Genomic DNA, 22,800 nt, shown 5'->3' with positions numbered 1-22,800 from the left:
CTTAACCTATCTTTCCTATTGTCCTGATGAAAAGTACTTAGTTTCTTTTTAGTTATATTGATCTCTCAACAGCCATTTCTTGGTCCCAGCTTTGTACATGTGTCTTTGTGTGTGTGTGTGTGTGTGTGTGTGTGTGTGTATGTGTGTGTGCAAGCACACATGTGTGTGTGTTGGTCTTACAAAGCTCACTGTAAATTTGACTAAAAGCACCTAGCAATAACCATGCCACTGTCCCCATTCTGGTTTGTCTTGAAATTTCCTTTGTCACATTAAGTAGTCTATCACTTCTCTATTTATCTTCATACTAAGTTTCAGGACATGGACAAAATATAGACAAGTTTCTAGTCGATTGTAAACACATGTAGCCTCTACTCCAATTCCCTACAGTGGCCTTTCATCCATGAAGCTCTACTTACAGCATCTGAACCCTTTCTAGACAGCATCCAAAACATTTGCAAATTCCCCCCACCATATGTTTGCAGAGACTTCTGAATCATCATCGGGAATAGTAACAGCTAACTGTCTACTCTCAGCACCAATTTTATATGTTAGTACCTTTTCCTCTCACTGTAACAAATACATGGGAACAAAAAGCCGGAATTTCATTTTATTTTTTGTCAGTCAGTTGTGGGGCTTGAACTGTGGGCCTGGGTTCTGTACCTGAGCTCTTCAGCTCAAGGCTGGTGCTCTGCTTCTGGTTTTCTGGTGGTTAATTGGAGATAAGAGTCTCAAGGACTTTCCTGCCTGAGCTGGCTCTGAACCGCTATCCTCAGATCTCAGCCTCCTGAGCAGCTAGGATTACAGGCATGAGCCACCAACACCCGGCAGGAATTTTAATTTTTTCTTATGGTTTCAGAGCAGAGACTTTGGTCTGGGCTCAGAAAGAGTCAGAACATCCTAGAAGCAAAGTATCTGGCTGAGGCTACTTACCTCAGAGCACCAGAAGCAGAAAGTAAGAGAGATGCAGAGGGGAGGGGAAAATGGGGTCTCAGGACAAGATCCAGTCTCCAAACATACGTCATTCTAGGTTCTACCTCCTAAAGCTTCCAGAACCTCCTTAGAAACCACCACCAGCAGTGGCTGGGGTCCAAGCCTACAACCTGTGGACATTTCATATCCAACCCATAATCCATGTGGGGTGGAGAGGCTGTCAGAGCAGCCAGATTGACTTTGAAGGCATTGGGATTGTAATATGCCGCATTCACAGGAGCCCTGATTTAGAAGAAAAACAAATCAAGCTGATGTTAAAGGAACAGAAGAGACAACCAATGCTCCCCACATGCTCACCAAGTGGTAAACACAAGGGTATTTCCCATTTGATCTTTTTTTTTTTTTGGTCCTGTTGTGGCGCCTGAACTCTGGGCCTGGGCCCTGTCCTTCAGCTCTTCAACTCAAGGCTAGTGCTCTACCACTTCAGCCACAGCGCCACTTCCGGCTTTTTTCTTTTTGCTTATGTGGTGCTGAGGAATTGAACCCAGGGTCCCATGCATGCAAGGCAAGCACTCTACCACTGAGCCACCTTCCCAGCCCCCATTTGATCTTTATGAATTTCATGAAGACTCAGAGAAGTTAAAACAGTGAGCTAGGGACTGCATGTTATAGTGCATACCTGGAATTTCAGCACTTGGGAAGCTGAGGTATGAGGATTCCAGATTCAAGGCCAGCCTGAATTACAGTATAGAGCAAGACCCTCTCTCAAAAAACCAAGGGCTGGAGATAGCGCACAGTCTCTAAATTCTCAGTATAAATCTATGGCTAAATAAAGCTTTGTGTATCTGTCAGATTGCAAAACATTTGCTTTTTTTTTTTTTTTTTTTTTTTTTTTTGCAGTACTGAGATTTCAATTCAGTGCTTGGAACTTGCTGGGCAGGTGCTTTATCATGTGAGCCATATCTCTGGCCCATTTTGTTTTTGTTATTTTCCAATTAGGTCTCACTTTTTTTTTGTTTGTTTTGGTGGTGGGGCTTGAACTTGGCCTGGGTGCTGTCCCTCAGCAATTCAGCTCAAGGCTAGCACTCTACCACCTGAGCCACTTCTGGTTTTCTGGTTGGTTATTGGAGATAACATTCTCACAGACTTTCCTGCTCCAGCTGGCTTTGAGCCAGCCACCTTAGTAGCTAGGATTACTGGTGTGAGCCACTGCGCCCCTCAGGTCTCATTTTTTTGTAGCTACTGCTACTTTGAGTGTGGGGTTTAATTCGGATGGCTCTGCTTTTGGACAATGGCCACAGGTTTTCCATAGTGGACATGGTACCCAAGCAACCTGATCAGCTGCTAGCAAAGGAAGATGGAGAAAAGTAGAGGTGAAGATCCAAAGGCCCAGAGAGAATCAATTCCATAAACCAAGGTGTAACAGTCAGGCGATAAATACAAAAGAGGGAAGTGGAGGCATGTGCTAAAAGACATGTACACATTCCTAGATCCTTGTATCTTAATTTTCAGCTCTGCTCACAAACTCTGATGTTTTCAGAGCAAAGGTGCTAGCACATTAAGATAATCCAACTTCACTTCAAAGTAGAACACATGCATATCTACTCACAACCAAATCACAGTGACAAATCCAAAGAGTTTTTTTAAAGTAAAGCATTATTTTTGCTCTGAACTGCACATTTTGAATGACCTATAGAAATGAGAAGATGGATGAATTAGGAGAAATCAAGAACTCCCCCCAAAATCTGATGTCTGAGTCAGCACATAAATCCTTCTGCTTCAATCCTTACAAAATAGTAACTTTTTTAAGTCCAGAATTTTATTATCCTTACCTATTTTTTTATTGTGAAAATACCATACAGAGGAGTTACAATGAGCAAGGTAATAAGTACATTTCTTATCAAGCATTGTTGCCTCTCCCTTACCCCTTGTTCCCACCTCCCCTTACACACACACACACACACACACACACACACACACACACACACAAACACACATATTTAAATTTAAGTACTGGGGCTTGAACTCAGGATCTGAGTACTGTCTCTTAGCTTTTCACTTAAGGATGATGCTCTACCACTTGAGCCACATCTTCAAATGTAGCTTTTTACTATTTAGTTGGAGATAAGAGTCTTAGATTTGTCTTCCTGGGCTGGCTTCAGATTCTGAACTTCAGACCTCAGCCTCCTGTGTAGCGAAGATTACAGACATCAGCCTTCTGTGGTGCCTATTTTATTGTTCTGTTTCCTTGCTCCAGTCTTACAAAAACCACTCTGTCAGACTTGACATGAAACAGATTGAGGAATTGTCTGATCTAGAAGAACAAAAAAAGCCAATTTGATCTTCAAGTAAATATATTGTAGTATTAACTTTTGACATAGATAACTGCATTTGCAGCAATAATTGCAAGCCATGCAGAGCTGATGATTGAACTCCCTGGAATAGTTTGAGATTGCAGTTTTTTTTTTCTTCTTGTAAGTCCTGGGGCCTGAACTCTGGGCCTGGGCACTGTCCCTCAGCTCTTCAGCTCAAGACTAGTGCTTTACCACTTGAGCCACAGCACCACTTCTGTTTTTCTGGTGGTTTATTGGAGATAAGCATCTTACAGACTTTCCTGCCCGGGCTGGCTTTGAACCACAATCCTCAGAACTCAGCCTCCTGAGTAGCTAGGATTACAGGTGTGAGTCACTGACATCTGGCAGACTCTGTAATTTTATTAAATAAATTAAATATTATTCCAAAGCCAAGAAAGCAAAAGCAGCAACCTAAGTAGTCCTGTGCCCAGGTTTAGCTTAGTCTAAACAAAGATAATAATCCAGATACTGTATGTACAATGTGGAAGAAGAGACACAGTAGGGCTCTTTCTATATGCATCCTGTGTCAGTTCTGGCACATTTCCCACATAAAAGGATTTTGTGGAAAAGCTGAGCAGTGGCCAGCAAGAACCTTTGCTATTCCTTTTCTGTCCCATAACTTTGTTCCTTTCATATTGTCTCATGAGGACCACTGTGTGGTCCAAACCTCCTAGCAAATACTTTCTCCCTAAAAGCAAGCATCTGGTCTGACAATGAGGAGCCTTTCATTTCCTGCACTGTGCTCTCATACGGCCCCTCCCCCACCCGGGAGTGCAGGCCAGAAGAAAAGCAACAGGAAACACAAGAAACATCTAGACCACTTAATAAACCTAGTCTTTCTTTTTCAGAGGGTGAGATTTTTTTGTGAATGTTACAAAGTTGGGTAAGGTAGACCTGAAGTCTACAGACAGAGAGTAAATGAGTTTTCTTTTATGTTAGGTAAACACAGACAGTGCTGGGAGATGGCAGGCTACTACAGCTGGGCCCCGAGGTGAAGGGATGAAGGGGGCTCCACCCCGACTCTCCTGATAGGCTCTCAGCACCCAGCCTCTAAGATGAGCATCCAAGACCCCTGTTTGCTGCGTTATACAGAGTAAGGGCTTCCCATTTCTGTCAGTGCCTTCAGAAACGAACTCAGATTAAAGACCAAGAAGCCCAGTGGGGCTTGAAAAAGGTCTTGGTGTTCTTTCTGAAGAGTACAAAGCCAGAGAGTGTAAATCCTAGCATAACCTTGCAGCTACCTGCTGATATTCAGAGATCAGGGCACCCCTCAGAGCCTCTTAACCAGAGGAAGAGGAGGAAGCAAAGGCTATAACTCCAGCCTCTCTGCTTCTCATTCCCAGTAGCCAACAACAGGCTGGACCCCCGATAGCTTGTCTGGGTACCCCTGTTCTCTCTTTGTTGGGTCTTTGTCCATCCGGCGGAAAATAGACAGGGTCTGAGGAAAGGTAAGTGCGCTGCTAGCCCGTTCCCCAGCCTCCCTTAGCCCCAGAGACAATCAGATGCAGTGGGAAGTCAAGTCAAGCAGGAACTTGTTTATTACCACACAGCAAGCACTTTTTTAAAGCAAAAGATGGCATGGCATGGGAGGGGAGGAAAAGGAACCAACCAATCACTGTAGAGGTCACCCTATCATGGGCCTAAGCTTTCTATACTTTCTCTGCTGTCCCTGAGCTGTTCACGCACTGATGTCACTTTGCCTGGTTGTGGTACCTAGTCATATTTTTTTTTAAATTTAATTTTATTTTATTTGAGAACATACTGTACAGAGGGGTTACAATTACATTGGCAGGATAATGCCTACATTTCTTACCAAGCATTGCAGCCTCCTCCTTTGTTTACCCTTCACCTCCCTTCCCAGCCTCCCCCATCCCCCCCACCCAATCATACCCCCCTCCCCCCCCCACACCGACATTGTAAAGCTTGCTTTGACATGACCCTAGTCATATTTTAACATAAACAACTCGGGCTCTGCCCACTCAACTCCCTCTCAGCGCCATCTTTGCTGCCCATGTGCCCCACATCTCTTTAGTTGAAAAAGGAAAGAAAGCAAAAAAGGAAAGCATGCATTGTTGCTGGGCATAATGACATATGCCAGTAATCTCAACACTCACTAGGCTGAGGCAAGAAGATCACAAGTTTAAGGACAGCTACATATGGAGACCCTATCTCAATCAAATAAAAAGAAAACAAAATTGGGGGAGGGGGCAGAGAGGGAGGAAAGGAAAGGAAAAGGATAGGTGTTAATGACCTTGGAAAGGATCAGGACTGGAGGTGTGGGAAACACCTACATGGGGGTTGGTGGGAGAGGAAGAGACTGTAAGGAGCAAAGAGCAGAGTCTCCTGTCTCCATCAGAATGCAGCCTCACAATGATGAGCCTCCAGCCTGGGCCTGGGACTCCATCCCACAGGGTGAGCAGAGAGCCCAGTAGCCAAGTATGAAGATAAGTCTGCAGCCTTGGATCACTGCCCATTTTAGAGGAGAATAAATATAACTCTCCTGGGATAATTCACCCTAATGAATGTGGAGGGTTCACACAACACTATTTCCTCTTGAAGTGGGGCCAATCTTGGGTAAAAGATAAACTTTCCAGTGGGTTTCTGAGACTCTTCCTGTGCAGTTTCTCATCCTAGTCACCTATGGGAGATTAGAGCTTTTTCCTTCCATATTCCACCCTTTTCCATTAACATTTACCTGCCTCTGTCTCATTCATTCAGCATTTATAGTCTGCCCAGTAATATCAAAGTCATCTAAGGACATCTACTCCATCACATTTACTGCACTCCTTGAGCAAGGCATGACCACTGGACTAAGAAGCCCAGTGCATCAAGTTTCTAGAATTAGCAATTTGTCAATTAATTGAAATGATTTACAACAGAAAAGGCGATGCATCCAAATGAAATGATGTCTTGTGGAGATTATATTTTTATTATATTTGTTTGTTTCTTTGTTGTTGAGTGACCTGTGTGTGTGTGTGTGAGTGAATGGAAGGTAGATATGTAGATGTGTTCCCTTCTGTAAGCAGGTGTTGATAGAGAGCTCCCATGGATACAAGTGTGAAATAAATCTCAGATGAGAGACAGGTAGACTTAACCAACAACATAAAGTTCATGGTCACCTTTCCTCCCACCTTTCTTCCTTGATACCTTTGAAGAGAAGCTGGATTTTTTTCCCTCAAGGAAAACAGCTACTTCCTCTTACATTGGCAGAGCCGGGAAGGAAGGGCCATTGACAAACGCACTTTTTAGAGGAGTATTTGATATTTTCAAATGTCTGCTAAGACATAATCATGTGATCCAGAATATAAGTCTTGCAAAAAATGCAGGCTGGGCCATACAGGTCTTGTCAGGAGAGGAGGGTTTTTCTTACCTGCTTTTGCTGATAGTCAGATTAGTTGTCTAGTCAGAAAGTTGGATGAATGGATGATGGAAAGAACATCTAGGGGCTGGGAAGGTGGCTCAGTGGTAGAGCGCTTGCCTTGCATGCCTGAGGCCCTGGGTTCGATTCCTCAGCACCACATAAGCAAAAAGAAAAAAGCTGGAAGTGGCGCTGGGGCTCAAGTGGTAGAGTGCTAACCTTGAACTGAAGAGCTGAGGGACAGTGCTCAGGCCCAGAGTTCAGGCCCCACGACTGGACCCCCCCCAAAAAAAAGAACATCTAATCCTCCTTTCATCGATACTAGGTTTTACTGTTTGTTCAGGTTTCATTTTCATTTTAAAAAAAAACCTGTATATCCTTATCCCTTGATATGTAATATTTGCTTTCATCTCAACCACATAAAGTGCAGTGTGCTTATATTCTACTAATGAAAACAAGTTTCAGATGGCTGAAGTTGGATTTGAACCCAGAGCTTCCTAATTTTGAATCATATGTTTTCATTAACTATTTTCTGTATTGTGTTCCCCTAGTAGCTCGGTGGAAACATTTGTGACTGCTTGTTCATAATGAAATAGAATTTTTAGACACTGAAAAATAGAAGTTTAGAAGTAAGTATATCCACCGTGGCTACAGGAATCTTCTGTTCAGTTCACAAATGGCTCAAGTCTCCAACGAACATGACTTTAGGGATCCAATTGTTTTTATTAAACACGAGTTTCTTGTTGTTGTTTTGTTATTCATCTCCCTGTTGTGACTGTTGTTGGTCTGCTGGGTCACCTCCCTCCCATCATCTCTCTTCTTGGATTTCACACTCCCCAGTTCCAAGGGAAATGGACTGTCCATGACCACCCCAGTTGGCGTTCTCATCCTGACCACAGAGGACTCGTGTCTATGTGAGGATGGGCAGGTGCTTGCTCCTCTTTCAGCACTCTCTTCTGCAGCAGCAGGCTTGGCATTACATTTGCAGAGCCAAGACAAGAATGAAAAGACACAAGCAATACGAACCAAGGTCCCAGAGCTCTCCACATGTCTGCGTGGAGCCCACGGTGGGAGCCTGAAAAACCTCAGCTCTCCAACCCCAAGCCTCCAGGACTCTGAATCCCTCAGACATCTCTGGGGCAAGAGGGACAAACAAACCCACGCCAGTTGGCTCTGGGCCCCTGGGAGGCAGCGGGTTGGAGACAAAGAGGTCGGGTAGCCTGCGATCAGCGCTCCATTCCCCATCCTCTCCTCCTCTCTTGGCTCTCCGCCATGCAGCTAAGTTCTGCAGGACATTGCCTTTCCTCCCTGGCCTCCATCCATCCATTAGAGGCGGTTAGGAGGCGCTGCCGTCAGCAGATGGCGCTAAAATACACATCACTCCTAAATGGAGTGACTTTCAGTTAGCTTACTTCTTCAAGTATTGACTGCCAATAGATTGTCGAAAAATTGATACTATCCTAATTAGACACCTTGGATTAAAACGGGTCTTCTATTGCATGATGTTGAATAACTAGTCAGTCTGCACTTCAATTTTATTTGCAAATTGAATTAAATATCTAATAGACCTGCTGCCCAAAATTAAGTGAAATAATGTATGTAAGGTCTTCACGCTATGCTTGGCACAAAACACATGATTTTTCAATATTAATTATGATGATTAGGGATACTTGTAATAGTTTCACCTGATAGGGGCTCTGTAATTCTTTGCCTTTTTGATAAAACAGTAACAATATTACTTATGTAATAATGACATTTAAAGTTAAGATTTAGAGTCAAAGCTTGGGGTGGTGCTTAGGCCTATAATCCCAAACTATGTGGGAAGCAGAGATCAGTAGAATTTTGGCTCACAGCTACTCTTCCATAGAGTGAGAGCCCTATTTCCACCAACAAGGCTAATGTGGTGGTTTGTGTCTGCAATCCCAGCTACACTGGAGGTAAGTAGGAGAATCCTGAGCCTAGGCCAGGAAAAAAAAATACATCAATACCCACAGTATAAAGAATTAGAGGCATAGATTAAAAAGTAGAAAGTCTGTATAACAAGAGCATAGTCTTGAGTTCAACCCCCAGTACCACTGTCCACCCTCCCCCAAATATCTTGATTCTGTTATTTGCCAGCCTTTTGAAGGTGTTCATTGAAGCATACCCCATAGTCCAATCTAGGTGTCTGATTTTCTAAAAGCATTGGTGAGCAATTGGACACCAATCACAGTCATGATGCATACAAGGTCCAGGTCCACACCCAGTTTGTAGCGGCCAGGCCCACAGAAGGCCATGCCTAGAATGGCCCAGATGATCCCCAGGATGCCAGGGCAGCCCCAGTGTCCGAGTCCACCCAACTCTTCCCGCCCTGCCCCATACAATGCAGGACTGCATGCTTACGCACATCCCCGCTCTACCACATTGAGCCACTGCTCCACTTCTGGTTTTCTTTTGGTTAATTGGAGATAAAAGCCTCATATAATTTCCTCCTTGTGTTGGCTTCGAACCGCTATACTCAGATCTCAGCCTCCTGAGTAGAAGGGTTACAGGCATGAGCCACCAGCACCCGTATTTTTAGTGATACTTTCTAATCTGTTTCTATAGTTCTGTGATTAAGTGCTTAGAGCTAATCGTCCAGACATGTCTATTTGGTTAAACATTTCATAGGTAGTTTTTTTCCCTTTAATCAAGAAAAATGTGAAATCTTGCTGTCTTTCTCGCGTCTTAAATCAGTACTGAGGGCAGTTTTCTGTTATCTTTTAATTCATTAGGGTTGCAGTGGGTATTGTATTTCTTTCATTGCATTTTAAGCTGCTTTTGGCATAAGAATGACCTAGATTCTTTACCTCCTTACTAACAACGACTCAAGACTCTGTTCTGATTTCCTCAGTTACTGCAGAACTTTTAAATCTTCACAATCTTCAAATATGACTTTGAGTAAATAGTCATAATTTTTTTAAACCAATAAGCTTATTGAAATTTCCTGGTGATTTGAGGATTAATAACATGTTTTTCTGGAACATATAAATAACGTATTTTTATAGCTTTAATTCACAGAAAACTTTTGTTGTTGTTGTTGTTGGTCAAGGGGCCTGAATTCTGGGCCTGGGTGCTGTCCCTCAGCTCTTCAGCTCAAGGCTAGCACTCTACCACTTGATCCACTTCCTGTGGTGCTGAGGAATCAAACTCAGGGCCTTATGCATGCAAAGCAAGCACTCTACTACTGAGCCACTTTCCCAGCCCTCCACAGAAAACTTTGAGTATCTTTAAATAGTAAGCACCTGTAGGGATTCAGCTTGATGTCTTCATCCATCTTGGGCTTAAGTTCCACCAGGTAACTCTGGAAGCATTACTACATCAACACCTAAAGGAAATCCTTAACTCAGACAGCTAGGATAAATAAAGTCATTAAGATACTTAGTTGAGCATTTTGTATGAGCCGGCACAGCTGGAATTGTTTAATTACTTAATTTTTTATTGTAAAAGTGATGTACAGAGGGTTTATAGTTACATGTCTATTTTATTTATTTATTTATTTATTTGTCGGTCCTGGGGCTTGAACTCTGTGCCTGGGTGCTGTCCCTCAGCTCTTTAGCTCAAGGCGAGGGCTCTACTGCTTGAGCCACAGAGCCACTTCTGGTTTTCTAGTTGGTTTATTGGAGATAAGAGTCTCACGGACTTTCCTGCCCAGGCTGGCTTTGAACCGTTATATCTCAGCCTCCTGAGTAGCTAGGATTACAGGCGTGAGCCACCGGTGCCAGCTTTTTTATGTTTTTTTTTCTTATTACTGTACAGAGGGGAGTACATGTCTTTTTTACAGTGACACTTCTTCCCTCATTTTCTCCCACTTGGTCCCTCTGAAAAGTTATAGAGTTCATTTTCAACATATTTTCCAGTGGGTATCACTGCTGCATTTGTTCACCTTTAGTCCTGCCATTTCTATGCTCTTGCTTATCCTCCCCCCAAACAGATAAACTTACATACAAGACAAAAAGTACATAAAATAAAAACAGTAACAAAGGAAAAAATGAAAACAAAAAGCAGAGTAACAAAACAACACCTTTTGTATGTATTTCCTGGAGTTCATTTGATAAACATCATTTTATGTGATCATATGGACATAGCTATAGAGCCTTTGTGATTCTCTCCTAAGAATATTCTATTTCCTTACTGGTTGATGTGTTAGTTGTTTTTGAGAAAGCCTGGGTAGATTCAATGCACCTTCATGTAGCTCTGTAGATAAAGCCCTTCCTCCTGCCTCAAGGAGTGGAGGTCCTCCTGTCTTTGCTGTGCTTATGGTAGATTTCTGCCCTCACGTGCCTAAAAAACAGCACTCTGAGAAAGCTTCTGAACAATATGCATACCTTTCTTTGATGTCTTGAAGCTTCTGCATTTTTTTTTTTGGTCTGTCATGGGGCTTGAACTCTGGGCCTGGGCGCTGTCCCTCAGCTCCTCAGCTCAAGGCGAGTGCTCTACCACTTGAGCTACAGCGCCACTTCCGGTTTTCTAGTGGTTTATTGGAGATAGGAGTCTCACAGTCTTTCCTGCCCGGGCTGGCTTTGAACCGGGATCCTCAGATCTCAGCCTCCTGAGTAGCTAGGATTACAGGCGTGAGCCACCAGCGCCCGGCTTGAAGCTTCTGCATTTTGTGACCATTCTTGTGCACATTCCTATTCCAAAATAACACCAAAACAACCCAACAGCTGGAAGAAATAGGTGTGGTGTATTTGGTGGTTTTGGTTTCGTAGTTTGTAAATGATTTTGCAAAGTCTCTCAAAATTAGAAATACGTAAGCCAGGCCCAAAGAAACATAGGTCCCATGGTTTCCCTTATTTGCAGTAACCTGTATATGTCTGAGACAAGCAGAAAAGGTCAGATAAGTTGATGTTAGGTGAAATGAATCCCAAGATAAGTATTCAAATGTTTTTTCTTTCTTGTGATTGTTTCTAACATATTTATAAGATGATTTGTTTGTTGCTTTGTATGTCCCTCCCCCACGGTATAACCCTTGCTTTCATTGTATTTGATGTTGGTATAATTTGTGGAAGGAAAGGGAAAAAACAAATCTTTAAAATAGGGATACAGGTGGGCCCATTGCAACAAAGATATACAAATCGTTATGTCAAAAAACGAACTTTACAACTTTGTGGGGGGGGGCGGCAGAGGAGGGTGGGGGGCGGGGAAATGGGAAGGGATAGGAAGGGGAAACAAAGGAGGAGGCTACAATGGTTGATAAGAAATGTACTCATTATGTTGCCCATGTAATTGTAACTCCTCTGTACGGTATTTTCACAATAAAAAAAAAAAAGAAATACAAAAATCCCTCTGAGCTTGAAATTCCACTTCTAGGAAATTTGTTTTCTAGATGCACAAATATATATATATATATATATATATATATATATATATATTCAAGAATATATTAACAAAAGCAAAAGGCTTATCTTGGTGTTATATAGTGTTTTTTTTTTTTTTTTTTTTTTTACAATCTCAAGTGTTATTAAAGTGCCGAGAATGAAAGGGTAAGGAAATGAGAATTCCCTCTGCTCTCTGTCCTCGCAGACAGCTGCTCAGCTGCTGGATCGTGCTGCACTTGGGCCCAGATGTGTGAGTGAACTGTGTCCAGGTGGAGGGATGAGAGCAGCTTTGTCACTCGGCCGTGTCCTGTACTTCCACAGCGATGCCCCGTTTCCTCATCGCCTGGAGCACTTGGGGGTGCAGATGCTCAATCTTGTTTCCAGTGCCTACCACCACAATCTCTATCCTGGGCTCCAGCATCCAGAAGAGAGAGAATCTGTCTTCAGTGCTATCCTGGTGCGATCCCACGTTCCACTGCACCATGGAGTTGGGGAGCAGGGCGCGAGGCCCGGACACGCGGTTCCCGTTGATCGCGAAGCCGCGGCTGTTGCAGCTGTCGATGGACAAGTCGATGGACAAGGCGGGAGAGGCCTCGTGCTGCAGCAGGGAGATGCCTGTCCGCTGGTACATCTCGTCGTCCGCGGGACACGACGCGGAGCGCGCCCGGAAGAGGCAGCGCCAGGCGAAAGCGGCGGCGGCGGCGATCGTCGGGGCCCTGGGCCTAGCCGGTGGCATCGCGGCCCAGGCTGCGGCCCGGCGTGGCCGCAGCGCCCCCCTGCGGCCCGGAGGGCGCCGCGCACGCTAGTTCCCGCCGCGGCGTCCATGACAGCTGGGGCATCCGACTCCCCCCCCCCCTCCGGTGTCCCGCGCACCTGTCGCTCTCCCCGCCCTAACCCCCCCCCCACCGCCGGCCATCCCGGGGGGGGGGGCGGGAGAAGCTGGGGGAGAGGGGGGAAGGACACCTGGCAGCGCGATTTCCCTCCAGGGCACGGCCTGGACCCCAGGCCCCAGCCTGGGGCCCTCGGCGTGGGGCGGAGCTCCCGGGGCGCACGGGGCGGGGCCGCCGCGCACCTGTTCCCCTCCGCACACCGGGTCAAGGTGCGGGTGTGTGTGGGGGGGCGAGCCTCCGGGACCCGCCTTTCCTCCTAGAGTGTTTTTTTTTTTTAATTGAAGAGTCTTAATTTTCTTTACAAGACTGAATAATTTTTTAATTCATGAATAGACTAGTAGTTTTACAAAGTGTTAAGAAAATGTCTGTGTTCAATGTTAAGAGATCAAGGTCTGTGGAGTCAGCCTTTTTGGCAACAGAGAAAATGAATTCTGTGTGTGTGTGTGTGTGTGTGTGTGTGTGTGTGTGTGTGTGTGTGTGTGTTTACGTGTACGTGCCTGTCTGTCTGTTTCTGTCTCTGTTGTCTGTCTGTCTCTGTCTCTGTATCTCTATGTGTGTGTCTGTGTATGAGACAGATATAGATAGACACACAGAGACAGAGAGAACAGAGAGATTCATTTATTATTTTTAAGTAACTATAAAATGGAAGCCAGGCACTGATGGTTTATGCCTACAATTGTAGCCACCCAGAAAGGTGAAATCTAAAGCTTGCAGTATGAAGTCAGCTTGGGAATAAAAGTCTATAAGGCTCTTATCACCAATTAACCAGCACAAAGTTAAAAGTGGAAGTATGGCTCAAGTGTTAGAGCACCAGCCTTGGGAGAAAAAAGCTGAAGAATAGTGTCTAGATTCTGAGTTCCAGCCTCAGTACTGACAGAAATAAATAAATAAATAAACAGCAGTCAAATAAAATGGGATAAAAATCATCCACAGCTTTAGAGAAGTTGAGGAAAGAAGTGTATATGAATTAATTACTCCTGAAAGGATATTAGATTCAAATATAGTATCTTGTGGCTGACATTTAGTTATGAGGGCCAGTCTCACTCTCAGTGCTAAAGGCAATTAACCAAGAACAATATTTAGCAATTAGAAACTTAATCTACTGGATCAATGATCCTTCTCAGAGGAAAGGTGCCCAAAAACTGGGTTAGGACACAATCCCATGGGAAGTGCTATAGGGACCAATAGTTCGATGTGGCTTGATGCTCAGAGCCCTGCAGCAGAAGTGGGGAGATTTAAATTAGACATGGATACGTTGAGGTAGATAGGAATGTGAGACCAGCCTTCTGAAGGCTCCTTTTCTCATTGGCGTATAGTGATTACATAAGGGAAACAGGGAGGTAAGTTTAGAAAGATACACATGCAGCCACTTTGAGGGTTCCTCAAGCCTGCTCCCTGTTTCAGGTAACTAGGAAAACATGGCTGCGGAATACAGACATATTACCAAGCCCTCAGCGTTCTCCAGTGTCTATTGAAGCTCAGCATAGTTCCAGGACCCCATGGGTGTGATGGTCACAGGTAGCCAAGTGAGAAGGCTCTCTGTTCATCAGCGAGGAAGCTGGTGATCCAGTTTGCCTTGCCCATAAATTCATGAGGTTGTCTTGTCTGGAGTGTGATATCTTAGTACATGTTTAGTTGACAGATGCTACATTAGAGTTAATAGTAATGGACAAGTTCATGGACTTTATAGTCTGATTGAGATTACTGTTACCTAATTTCATAAATATTTAAATAGTAAGTGCTTTGAAAAGAGTGCCTAGAGGCACTAAACCTAGCCTTTATTGAGAATGGGAGTCAAGGAAGGCTGCTTTGAGGGAATAGTTACCTCTGAAACCCCAAAGTTGAATAACAGCCAAGTAGAATATAGGGAAGGGGAGAGCTGTTTAACAGGAAGGAGGATGGCCTTTTATCTGGAGAGTAGAGGCTATGGGGAAGATCTGGACCAGATTATGGAGAGCACCAGAAGGGGGTTGGTCTAATTTCTATGAGCCATTCAGGAAAACCTTTGGAAGATACAATCAGGACTGATCAAGATCAAAGGATTTTTTTAAAAAGAATCAGTCTTATATTAGAAGAAGATAAGAGAGCCTGAATCGAAAGCCCTTTTTCCAGACTGTATGTAGCCTGTGTCCAGTAACACAGGACCCAAGCATCCTGAATTCCATTTTAAGTTCAGAAACAAACTGAGAAGAAAGTGAGGCCACAGCTTTGCCTCCCTCACATTCATGCTTTATACAACCCAGTCTTCTTTCAGGCTGGCTTTGATGATGAAAGTAGGACTCATTCCTGATGCAGTGGTAAATACAAACAGGGGGTTCCTGCTGGTGGAGGTTGGAAGAGTTGGGAAAAAGGAGCAAATGTATTTAACCATCTCCCCCTATTGCAGCATGATTGTTTGGAAATGTTACCTATGACATAAAAAGAGAATAAAACAGAAGAACTAGAACAAAAAGTCAAAAGTGTGGGAAACACATTCAGAACCTAGCAAAGAGAAGTCCAGAAATTGGCAGGTTCAGCTAAGACATCAAATCTATGCATAACTGGAATAGATGAGGGGGAAGAATTTAATAGTAGAGACATTGAATATCTATTCAGTAAAACAATAGCTGAGAACTTCCCCACTCTTAAGAGACAAAAATCTCATCTGCCTAACAAAAGCATATTTAAACCCCTTGTAGACGACATCCAAGAAGAAACACTTCTAGACACATCACAGTAACAACATTACATGTGAGTAGCAAGGAACTGATTTTAAATGCCGTAAAATTAAGGAAGGAGGCATATTACAATGGAAATAAAATCAGAATCACTGCAGACCTTTCCACACAAACCCTCAACACGGGAGAGCCTGGAATGGTATAATCCCAGCACTGAAGATTAACAACTTCCAACCCAAATTGATCTACCCAGCAAAGCTATCATTTACAGTAGATGGTGAAACCAAACCTTCCATGACAAACAAAAATTAGAGGAATTTGTGATCACTAGACCAGCAATACAAAGAATTCTAAAGGGAGGAAAACAATCTGAAGAAAACAACCAAAATCAAAGCAACACATCAGACAAAAAAAATCACTAAAAAATCAATTTAGTAAACAGAGGAGGAGGAAAGAAACAAAACACGGGAAATCAAGAAAATGGCAGGAAATAGGACACATCTCTTGATAATAATCCTAACCATTAATAGACTTAATTCCTCAATCATAAGAAGATGAACAGCAGATTGGATAAAAAAATAAGGTCTATCCAATGTTTGCATTCTGTTTTGGGTTATTTTTGAATTGAATAAAGCTTCCACTAGTTATGGTTTATGGCTTTTAATATATTACCTGTATGCCACATTTGTTGAATAAATAAAAGATGTTAATCTCTAATCTTAGATTAAAATAATCCAGAGACAGACATTTGCACAAAATAATATACTTTTAAATATAAACAACTATATGAATTATATTAATTAAATATTTTTCAGAAATAGCTATTCCCTTATTAATATGTTGATTATATGATGAATGTTATATTCAAGGCCAACAGGCAATGAGTATAGATAAAATTTCATACATATATCATCAAAATAAAAAAAGGAAAGAATCATCCTTGTAGTCACATATGACAGTATTTCCTTCCTTTGTAAATAGTGAATGACAGTTCATATGCATTCATCCAATAATGGTATCTACATTTTTAAAAGTTGTCAGGCTAACCTATAATAGAAAATAGCCCTATTGAGAAGAAGAGAAAAGAGAAAGAGGAGGAGGAGGAGGAGGAGGAGGAGGAGGAGGAGGAGGAGGAGGAGGAGGAGGAGGAGGAGGAGGAGGAGGAGGAGGAGGAGGAGGAGGAGAATCAGTAGCAGCAGCAGCACAGTCCCAAGCAGCATAGGGTCTTTCTTTCCTCCACCCAAACTGGTGGTGGGGGGGGGGGAGGGACGGAGGGAATGATAAACAAAAAAATGAATCAGGATGTGAAAATTTTACTTTATTTAAATATCTTAAAAATCATATCATTCTGTAATTCATTACTTGGCTTTTTCTTGCAATTTTCTACAAAAGTGATATATAGAAGGATTACAGTTATGTAAGTCAGGTCATGAGTAAATTTCCTTTTCTACAATGTTATCCCTTCTTGCAATTTTCTTTGCTGTTAATAGGACATGAACTCAGGACAACGATCATACTTGGATTGCTTTTTAGGCTGGCACTCTGCCATATGAGCGTTTTCTCTCAAGACTGGTGCAATAGGAATTGAGCCACAATCCCACAATCCCTTTTTAGTGATTAATTGGAGATGAAGATCTTATGGACATTATTTCCAGGACTGGGTTCAAATCAGGATCCTCAGATCTCAGTCTCCTCTATAGCTAGGATTACAGATATGAGAAAGTAGCACTGGTGGTATGTTGTTTATGATGGTTTGTATTGGCATGTTTTTATCTTGTTTATTTCTGATACTGTACTATGATGCTCCCATTTTTTAACTTTTCCCTTAGGTGGAGTGATGGATACTCACCAGTACCAAACATCCTTTGCTGGGGATGCAGTCACGAGGAATGTTTTGCTGGGGTTAGCCTGGAATTGAAATTCTCCTGCTCTCAGCCTCCCATGTACCTCGAATGACAGATGTGTGCCACTGCACATAGCCAGTGATTGAGAAGGAGCATTGTAGGTAAAACAAGACTGTTCTTGAACTAATGTCAACCTCCCAAGTAGCTAGCTTTACAAGCATATGCTTTCAAAACCTTGTTGTATTCTGAGTCACTTTGAAGTAGTATTTGTGCATACTTAGGGAATATGTGATAGCACACTACTTGTTTAAAATATATATAGATCAGGCCAATATAAATAGTACATTTATCTCCTAAAACATTGATTGCTAATGTACTTTAGTAACATCATGACTCTGCTAGTTATTTTGGAATATAGCATAAACATCCATAAGTTGATAATGTGCACTAGAGGATGAAAGTGGACAAGGAGAGAGGCAAGTTAGATTACAGGTAATAAATATATTTTTATTCATTGTTGCTCCGAAGAACATTATCACATATCCACCATGACAGGACCAGACAATAATTTTCCTTCTGTGTAGAATTTATCTTTCCTTGTTTGGCCACCATCTTTTCTTGTAGTCCCTATATAAATACAAATGTTAATTCTTTTCACTTTTTGAAACTATTATATGATGGAACTACAAAATAGATAGCATCTTTTGAAATTACCTCATTTTGCTTGGTTTTGAGACTAGATATTGACGCCAGGGTCTCCTGCAAGTTAAGGTAGCATACTATGCAACTAAATTTTTATCCTCATCCCATCTTATTACTGTATTTTTGTATAGAGATTTATTGGTTTGTTGATTTTTTTTTGATGTAGTGCTTTGTGAAGCTGGACTGAGACTTGCAACACTGTACCTCAAGTAATAATGCTTTACCAGCACATGCCGGTGGCTCACGCCTGTAACTAGCTACTCAGGAGGCTGAGAACTGAGGATTCAGTTCAAAGACAGCCTGGTCAGGAAAATCTGTAAGTCTCTTTATCTCCAATTAACTACAAAAAGCTGAAATGAAGCTAGGCTCAAGTGTAGAGCACTAGCCTTGAGGGATATTGCACAGTCCCCACGTTCAAGCCCCAGGACCAACCACCCCCCACCCTACCACATACAAAATCACAGGCAATATCATATCTTAAATTCATATCTGGAGATTGGCTAACAGCGAAGGGATTTGTGAAATTCCTTTTTCCTCAACATCAGGAGGATCAGGAAAAGTAGGTTATGGGATACAGAAGCCAAGACTTCAGAGGCACATAGTGTATAAATGAATAGCTTGTGAAAAGAGCACAAGAGCACAATTTTCTATTAGTGCATTCCTTCAAATATTGCATTTCTTCAAAGTTGTAGTATTGTAAAATAATAGTCATCACAATAAGATGACAGCGGAGCACCTGCTCCCTCATCCCTGGCCTCCATAAAATATTTGCCAAAAGTATCAAAAATAGTCATTACTCTTACAAAAAGGAAGACCTGTAGAAATGTCTATGTGTCTTTGTAATGTTTGTTTTCCAATACTTGTTTGGTTTTTCCATCATTTAAGTGTTTGCATCTTCTCCAGATGCCAGTACAGAAGGGCTTCAAGGGCAAACAGAAGATTAAGATGCAGAAAGCTAACAATGTCCTAGGACGTACATATTAAAAATATGTGCAAGAAGCACAGGGCAGGCTGAGAGGGCCCTGAGAGGCAAAATGATTTGTTCAGGATGAGAGAAGTAGTGACGAATTAGGCATGGACCTGACCTAGGAATAGCGCCTTGAAGCTAGCCCATGTGGGAAACTAGGCCTAGCAGAGGATGTTGGGATTCAACAAAGGTGTGCTGTTAACTATGTCTACACATAAAGTGTGAGGGGAGATTTTGGCATCCAGTTTGTCCTTTGGGAAGGTCTTGTATGAGGAAGCAGCATAGGTGATTGAGCCCTGTGAGGTGACCCTACTTCCTTCACAATGGAGCTGGAATATGGAATCCCAGATACCCAGGCAACCATAATTGAGAGTCAGCTCAAGCTAGCTCACTTGACCGTCAACTCAGGGAAGAGAACAATGTTCTCCTGTTGTTTTCGAAGGCCAGGAGACTCAGGTCTCAGGCAAGAGAGATATGGGTGCCTCACTCAAACCTGCAGATATTGGATCCGTGCCAAGCCACAAGTTCAACATCTCAGACCATTTTCTAAGAAGAAACGAATGGAAATGCAAGGCGACTCAGGCAAGGTATACTCATGATAAGAAACTGATTTGACCTCATCCTGGCCTACACAATAGCCTGATTCTTGTATGTTTTCAAATGTCTATACTGAGATAATACCTTCTTTGTAGTTTTCAGTTCACTCTATTACAATGACTCAATTACAATGAAGTGTGGTCCCATTTCCATGTTTGAAAGATCTATTCTCTTTATCACCTTAGGGTGACAATGAGTCAGTCCCAGCACTGAATATGCCCTATAATGTATGGAGCCCAGAGGCAGGCCTGCTGGAGATGCTGGTGCTGAACCTGGTCCCTGCCCACCAGAAAGGTGATACCTTCTTTACTCGAAATTTTATACACAACTACAGACTGTGTGGGACAATGGAACAAGTGCTGGCTATTCTGTTTAAAAAGTGAGTGATCCCTCTTCAATCCTGGGGATTCTCAACCTGTCTTGTGAATACTTGGGAATACTTGGCACCTGTCTGAGCCTGTTAATTTCACTGGTGTCTTCTCCTGGGAATGGATGATGAGACAAAGAAGTGCACACCCTGGCTGGTGTTTTTAGGACTGAGTCACCCAGGACTTTGTGTCTCACTGTGGACATTTCATTTCCCTCAGAAGTTACTGGAGCCTCAGAAGTCTGCTTACTAAAAGGCTAGGATTACAGGCATGGTGAGGCCCTAGGAAACCACATTTACCATTAGTAAATAAGGTTTCAGGAGACCTGTGAAGTAATGTAGACAGAGGAAAGGCTGAGGGGTGAACTGGGGGCTGAATTCTTCTGACATATCTGGGAAGGATTATGTTAGGTTTACTTACTTATAAACTTCTGAAGCATTTGCTTTTTTTTGGGTTTGTGCCTACCCTGCATTTGAACTCAGGGCTTGAGTGCTCACTCTTTGGTGCTCACAGCAACCACACTACTATTTGAACCACAAGTCTATTTCTGGTATTTTTCTGGTTAATTGAAGATGAGTGTCTTCAGACTTTTTCTGACCAGACTGGCTCCAAACTGTGATCCTCATACTTCAGCCTCCTGATTAGCCAAGATGAGACATTTTCACATTTACCTGGGACAGACACATATAAGCCTGTTTGTAGAATTTCCACAGAACTGTATAAACATTTCTCATTTATTTGTCTCTCAGTTTTACATTCCCATCTGGAACTTAGCCAGCCTCTCACAGATGTTCTGTTAGTTCTGAAAAAGAAAGCCAAACATGACCTCCTCCTCTCCTCTCATAGGTACAGATCCCTCCGCCCTAACTGTGAGGAAGATGAACGATTGAAGAAGTAAGTGAATTTTGGCACAAAGAGAAATGGGTATCTTTGCAAAATGGGTATCTTTGAGGTTTCTGATTCAACGTGTGAATTTCTCATTTGCGCACCACTTGTGACTTCCACCAGGGAGTTGGTGCTTGTGACTTCAGTGGATGGCAGATGATACAGCTGTGGGTGTGGTTGTGGTCTTTCATGGATGACAGGGAGGGCTCTGTGCAGTCAGATCTTGTGTGGAAACAACCTTATCATTACCTATCACAGTGAGAATTTTGGAGAATTGTCTTTGAGACAATTCTAGAGAATTCTCTTCTAGAAGCAGGTTGTAAGGCACATCCTGCTCACAGGAGTCCCAGCCCACTTCCCAACCGACAAGTTTGCTCGTTTGATCAGCAGCTGCTGCCTGGGGGGCCTGCAAGAAAGGGGCTCTGGGAGGCTCAGAATGGGTAGGGAAGGCGCTCACCTTGCCTCCCACCTGCCCACAGCACCCTTTGTTCCATCTTCACTATGTGGATGGACTTCTACCCTGATGATTTCTATGAACGCAAGAACAGAGACACCTTGAATAAACTCATGTACTACGTCATGCTCAACATGCCCTCCTCAGACCTGTTCTTCCGCTTACACATCCTTCTTGATCAGCTGGAGGAACCTGTGGCCAATCAGAAAAAGAGGGAGGAGTCCTTGTGTAGGCGCCTGAGAGCTTGTGAGTAGGGATGGAACCTGGGCCCCTAGGGATAATTCCTCCAGGTTGGTGACTGGCCCAGAGCCCTTAGTACTACCCAGGTTGGCAAAGTGTCCTTTTGTGGATATTCTTTGCCAGATAATGTCTGTTTTCTTTTAGAAAGTACTTGGACATTGCCACTGATTAGAAAGACCCTCCCTTTTCATCAGTGTTCAGTCCAAACTCAAGTTCTACAGCTTCCTCCCTTAGATCCTCATGGTAGTTGTGTCACCTCTGAACATCTAGAGTTCGTTCTTAAGAATCCTGTATCTATTTCCATTGTCAGATTTGAGCCACCATAGAGCAGCTTCTCGTGAACTTGAGATAAAGAACCCACCACTGATGTCAGCGATGGTGACTGATGGAGATCTGGAGCCTTCACTGGACTCCAGAAAGCATGTAAATGTGAAGTGGTTTGTACCAATTGCAGAAAAGCCCAAACAGGTTTTGAGTCCTGTGGCTAGCCCACTTGTTTTGCATCCCACATGTGACATAGGTGAACTTGAAGATTCTCCAGAGGAAGATTGTCCCTGGACTTTCCCAGATAGTCTAGATTGGCTCCGAACGAGTCAAGTCAGCACACCTGCTGGTGTAGAGGATAAACTAGCACCCATGGAGCTAATGGCAAATATCCCCACTCTAAGTTTGGGAGAACCAGTAAGTGAGATCCAAAAGCTAGATTCAGTTGAGAAAAGTGAATATCTGGACAAATCTTTCCTACTCCAGGAGAAGAAATTAGAATCTGTCTCTTCAACAACTCAGGAAGAAAATCTTGTCTTTAAGGAGATGGTAAATCCCTTTGAGGACCCTGACCTCACATTTCTGCCTGAAGGAAACTTAGAAGCAGATCTACTGTTAGAGTTTCCCTTCCTCTTCCCTGGGAAAATATTTATTTTTCTGTTTGTCATGATTGCTGTAAAATGGTTATTCTACTTATTCTTCTAGCTTTATTAAAATGTCAATGTTTATATAATGCTGTACATTTCATGAATCCTAAATATTGTGCTTTGTTTTTCTACCTACAATGGGATGTTCCAGACAGATGGGTCATGAATTGGGTAAAACACAGAGTGACCTGGAGCTGTACAAGAGAACCTGCTGGATATATAGGGAACTATTCAATGCACAGAGAGTGCTGAGGAATCTAGACCAATGGAGACTGGGTGATAGGGCCACTATAAAAGCTCAAGG

General features: G+C 42.9%; 1 protein-coding gene and 1 pseudogene across 1 annotated transcript; one reads left to right on the top strand and one right to left on the bottom strand.

Moving 5' to 3' along the window:
* Positions 1–12,102: 12,102 nt before the first annotated feature.
* LOC138820605 (NADH dehydrogenase [ubiquinone] 1 alpha subcomplex assembly factor 3 pseudogene) lies at positions 12,103–12,820 on the bottom strand (annotated as a pseudogene).
* Positions 12,821–19,364: 6,544 nt separating this feature from the next.
* LOC138820942 (ral guanine nucleotide dissociation stimulator-like) lies at positions 19,365–22,554 on the top strand. Its single transcript, XM_070012945.1, has 5 exons — positions 19,365–19,628; positions 19,824–20,017; positions 20,853–20,900; positions 21,371–21,591; positions 21,896–22,554. Exons 1-5 carry the CDS (start codon positions 19,365–19,367, stop codon positions 22,552–22,554), a joined length of 1,386 nt encoding a protein of 461 aa, XP_069869046.1.
* Positions 22,555–22,800: the final 246 nt, after the last annotated feature.

This window comes from Dipodomys merriami, unplaced genomic scaffold, assembly GCF_024711535.1.
Source record: "Dipodomys merriami isolate MVZ:Mamm:240054 unplaced genomic scaffold, mDipMer1.0.p SCAF_9, whole genome shotgun sequence".
In the NCBI taxonomy this organism is placed as follows: Eukaryota; Metazoa; Chordata; class Mammalia; order Rodentia; family Heteromyidae; genus Dipodomys; species Dipodomys merriami.
Note: the sequence above shows the minus strand (reverse complement) of the source record. Positions and strands in the feature narration are given on the sequence as shown.

Bases quoted from the DNA above. Each gene is read 5' to 3' on its own strand.
- LOC138820942 (XM_070012945.1), top strand. From the start codon at position 19,365: ATGGAGCTGGAATATGGAATCCCAGATACCCAGGCAACCATAATTGAG. The intron at 20,901-21,370 runs GTAAGTGAATTT...ACCTGCCCACAG, and splicing joins GAAGATGAACGATTGAAGAA to CACCCTTTGTTCCATCTTCA. The intron at 21,592-21,895 runs GTGAGTAGGGAT...TTCCATTGTCAG, and splicing joins GTGTAGGCGCCTGAGAGCTT to ATTTGAGCCACCATAGAGCA.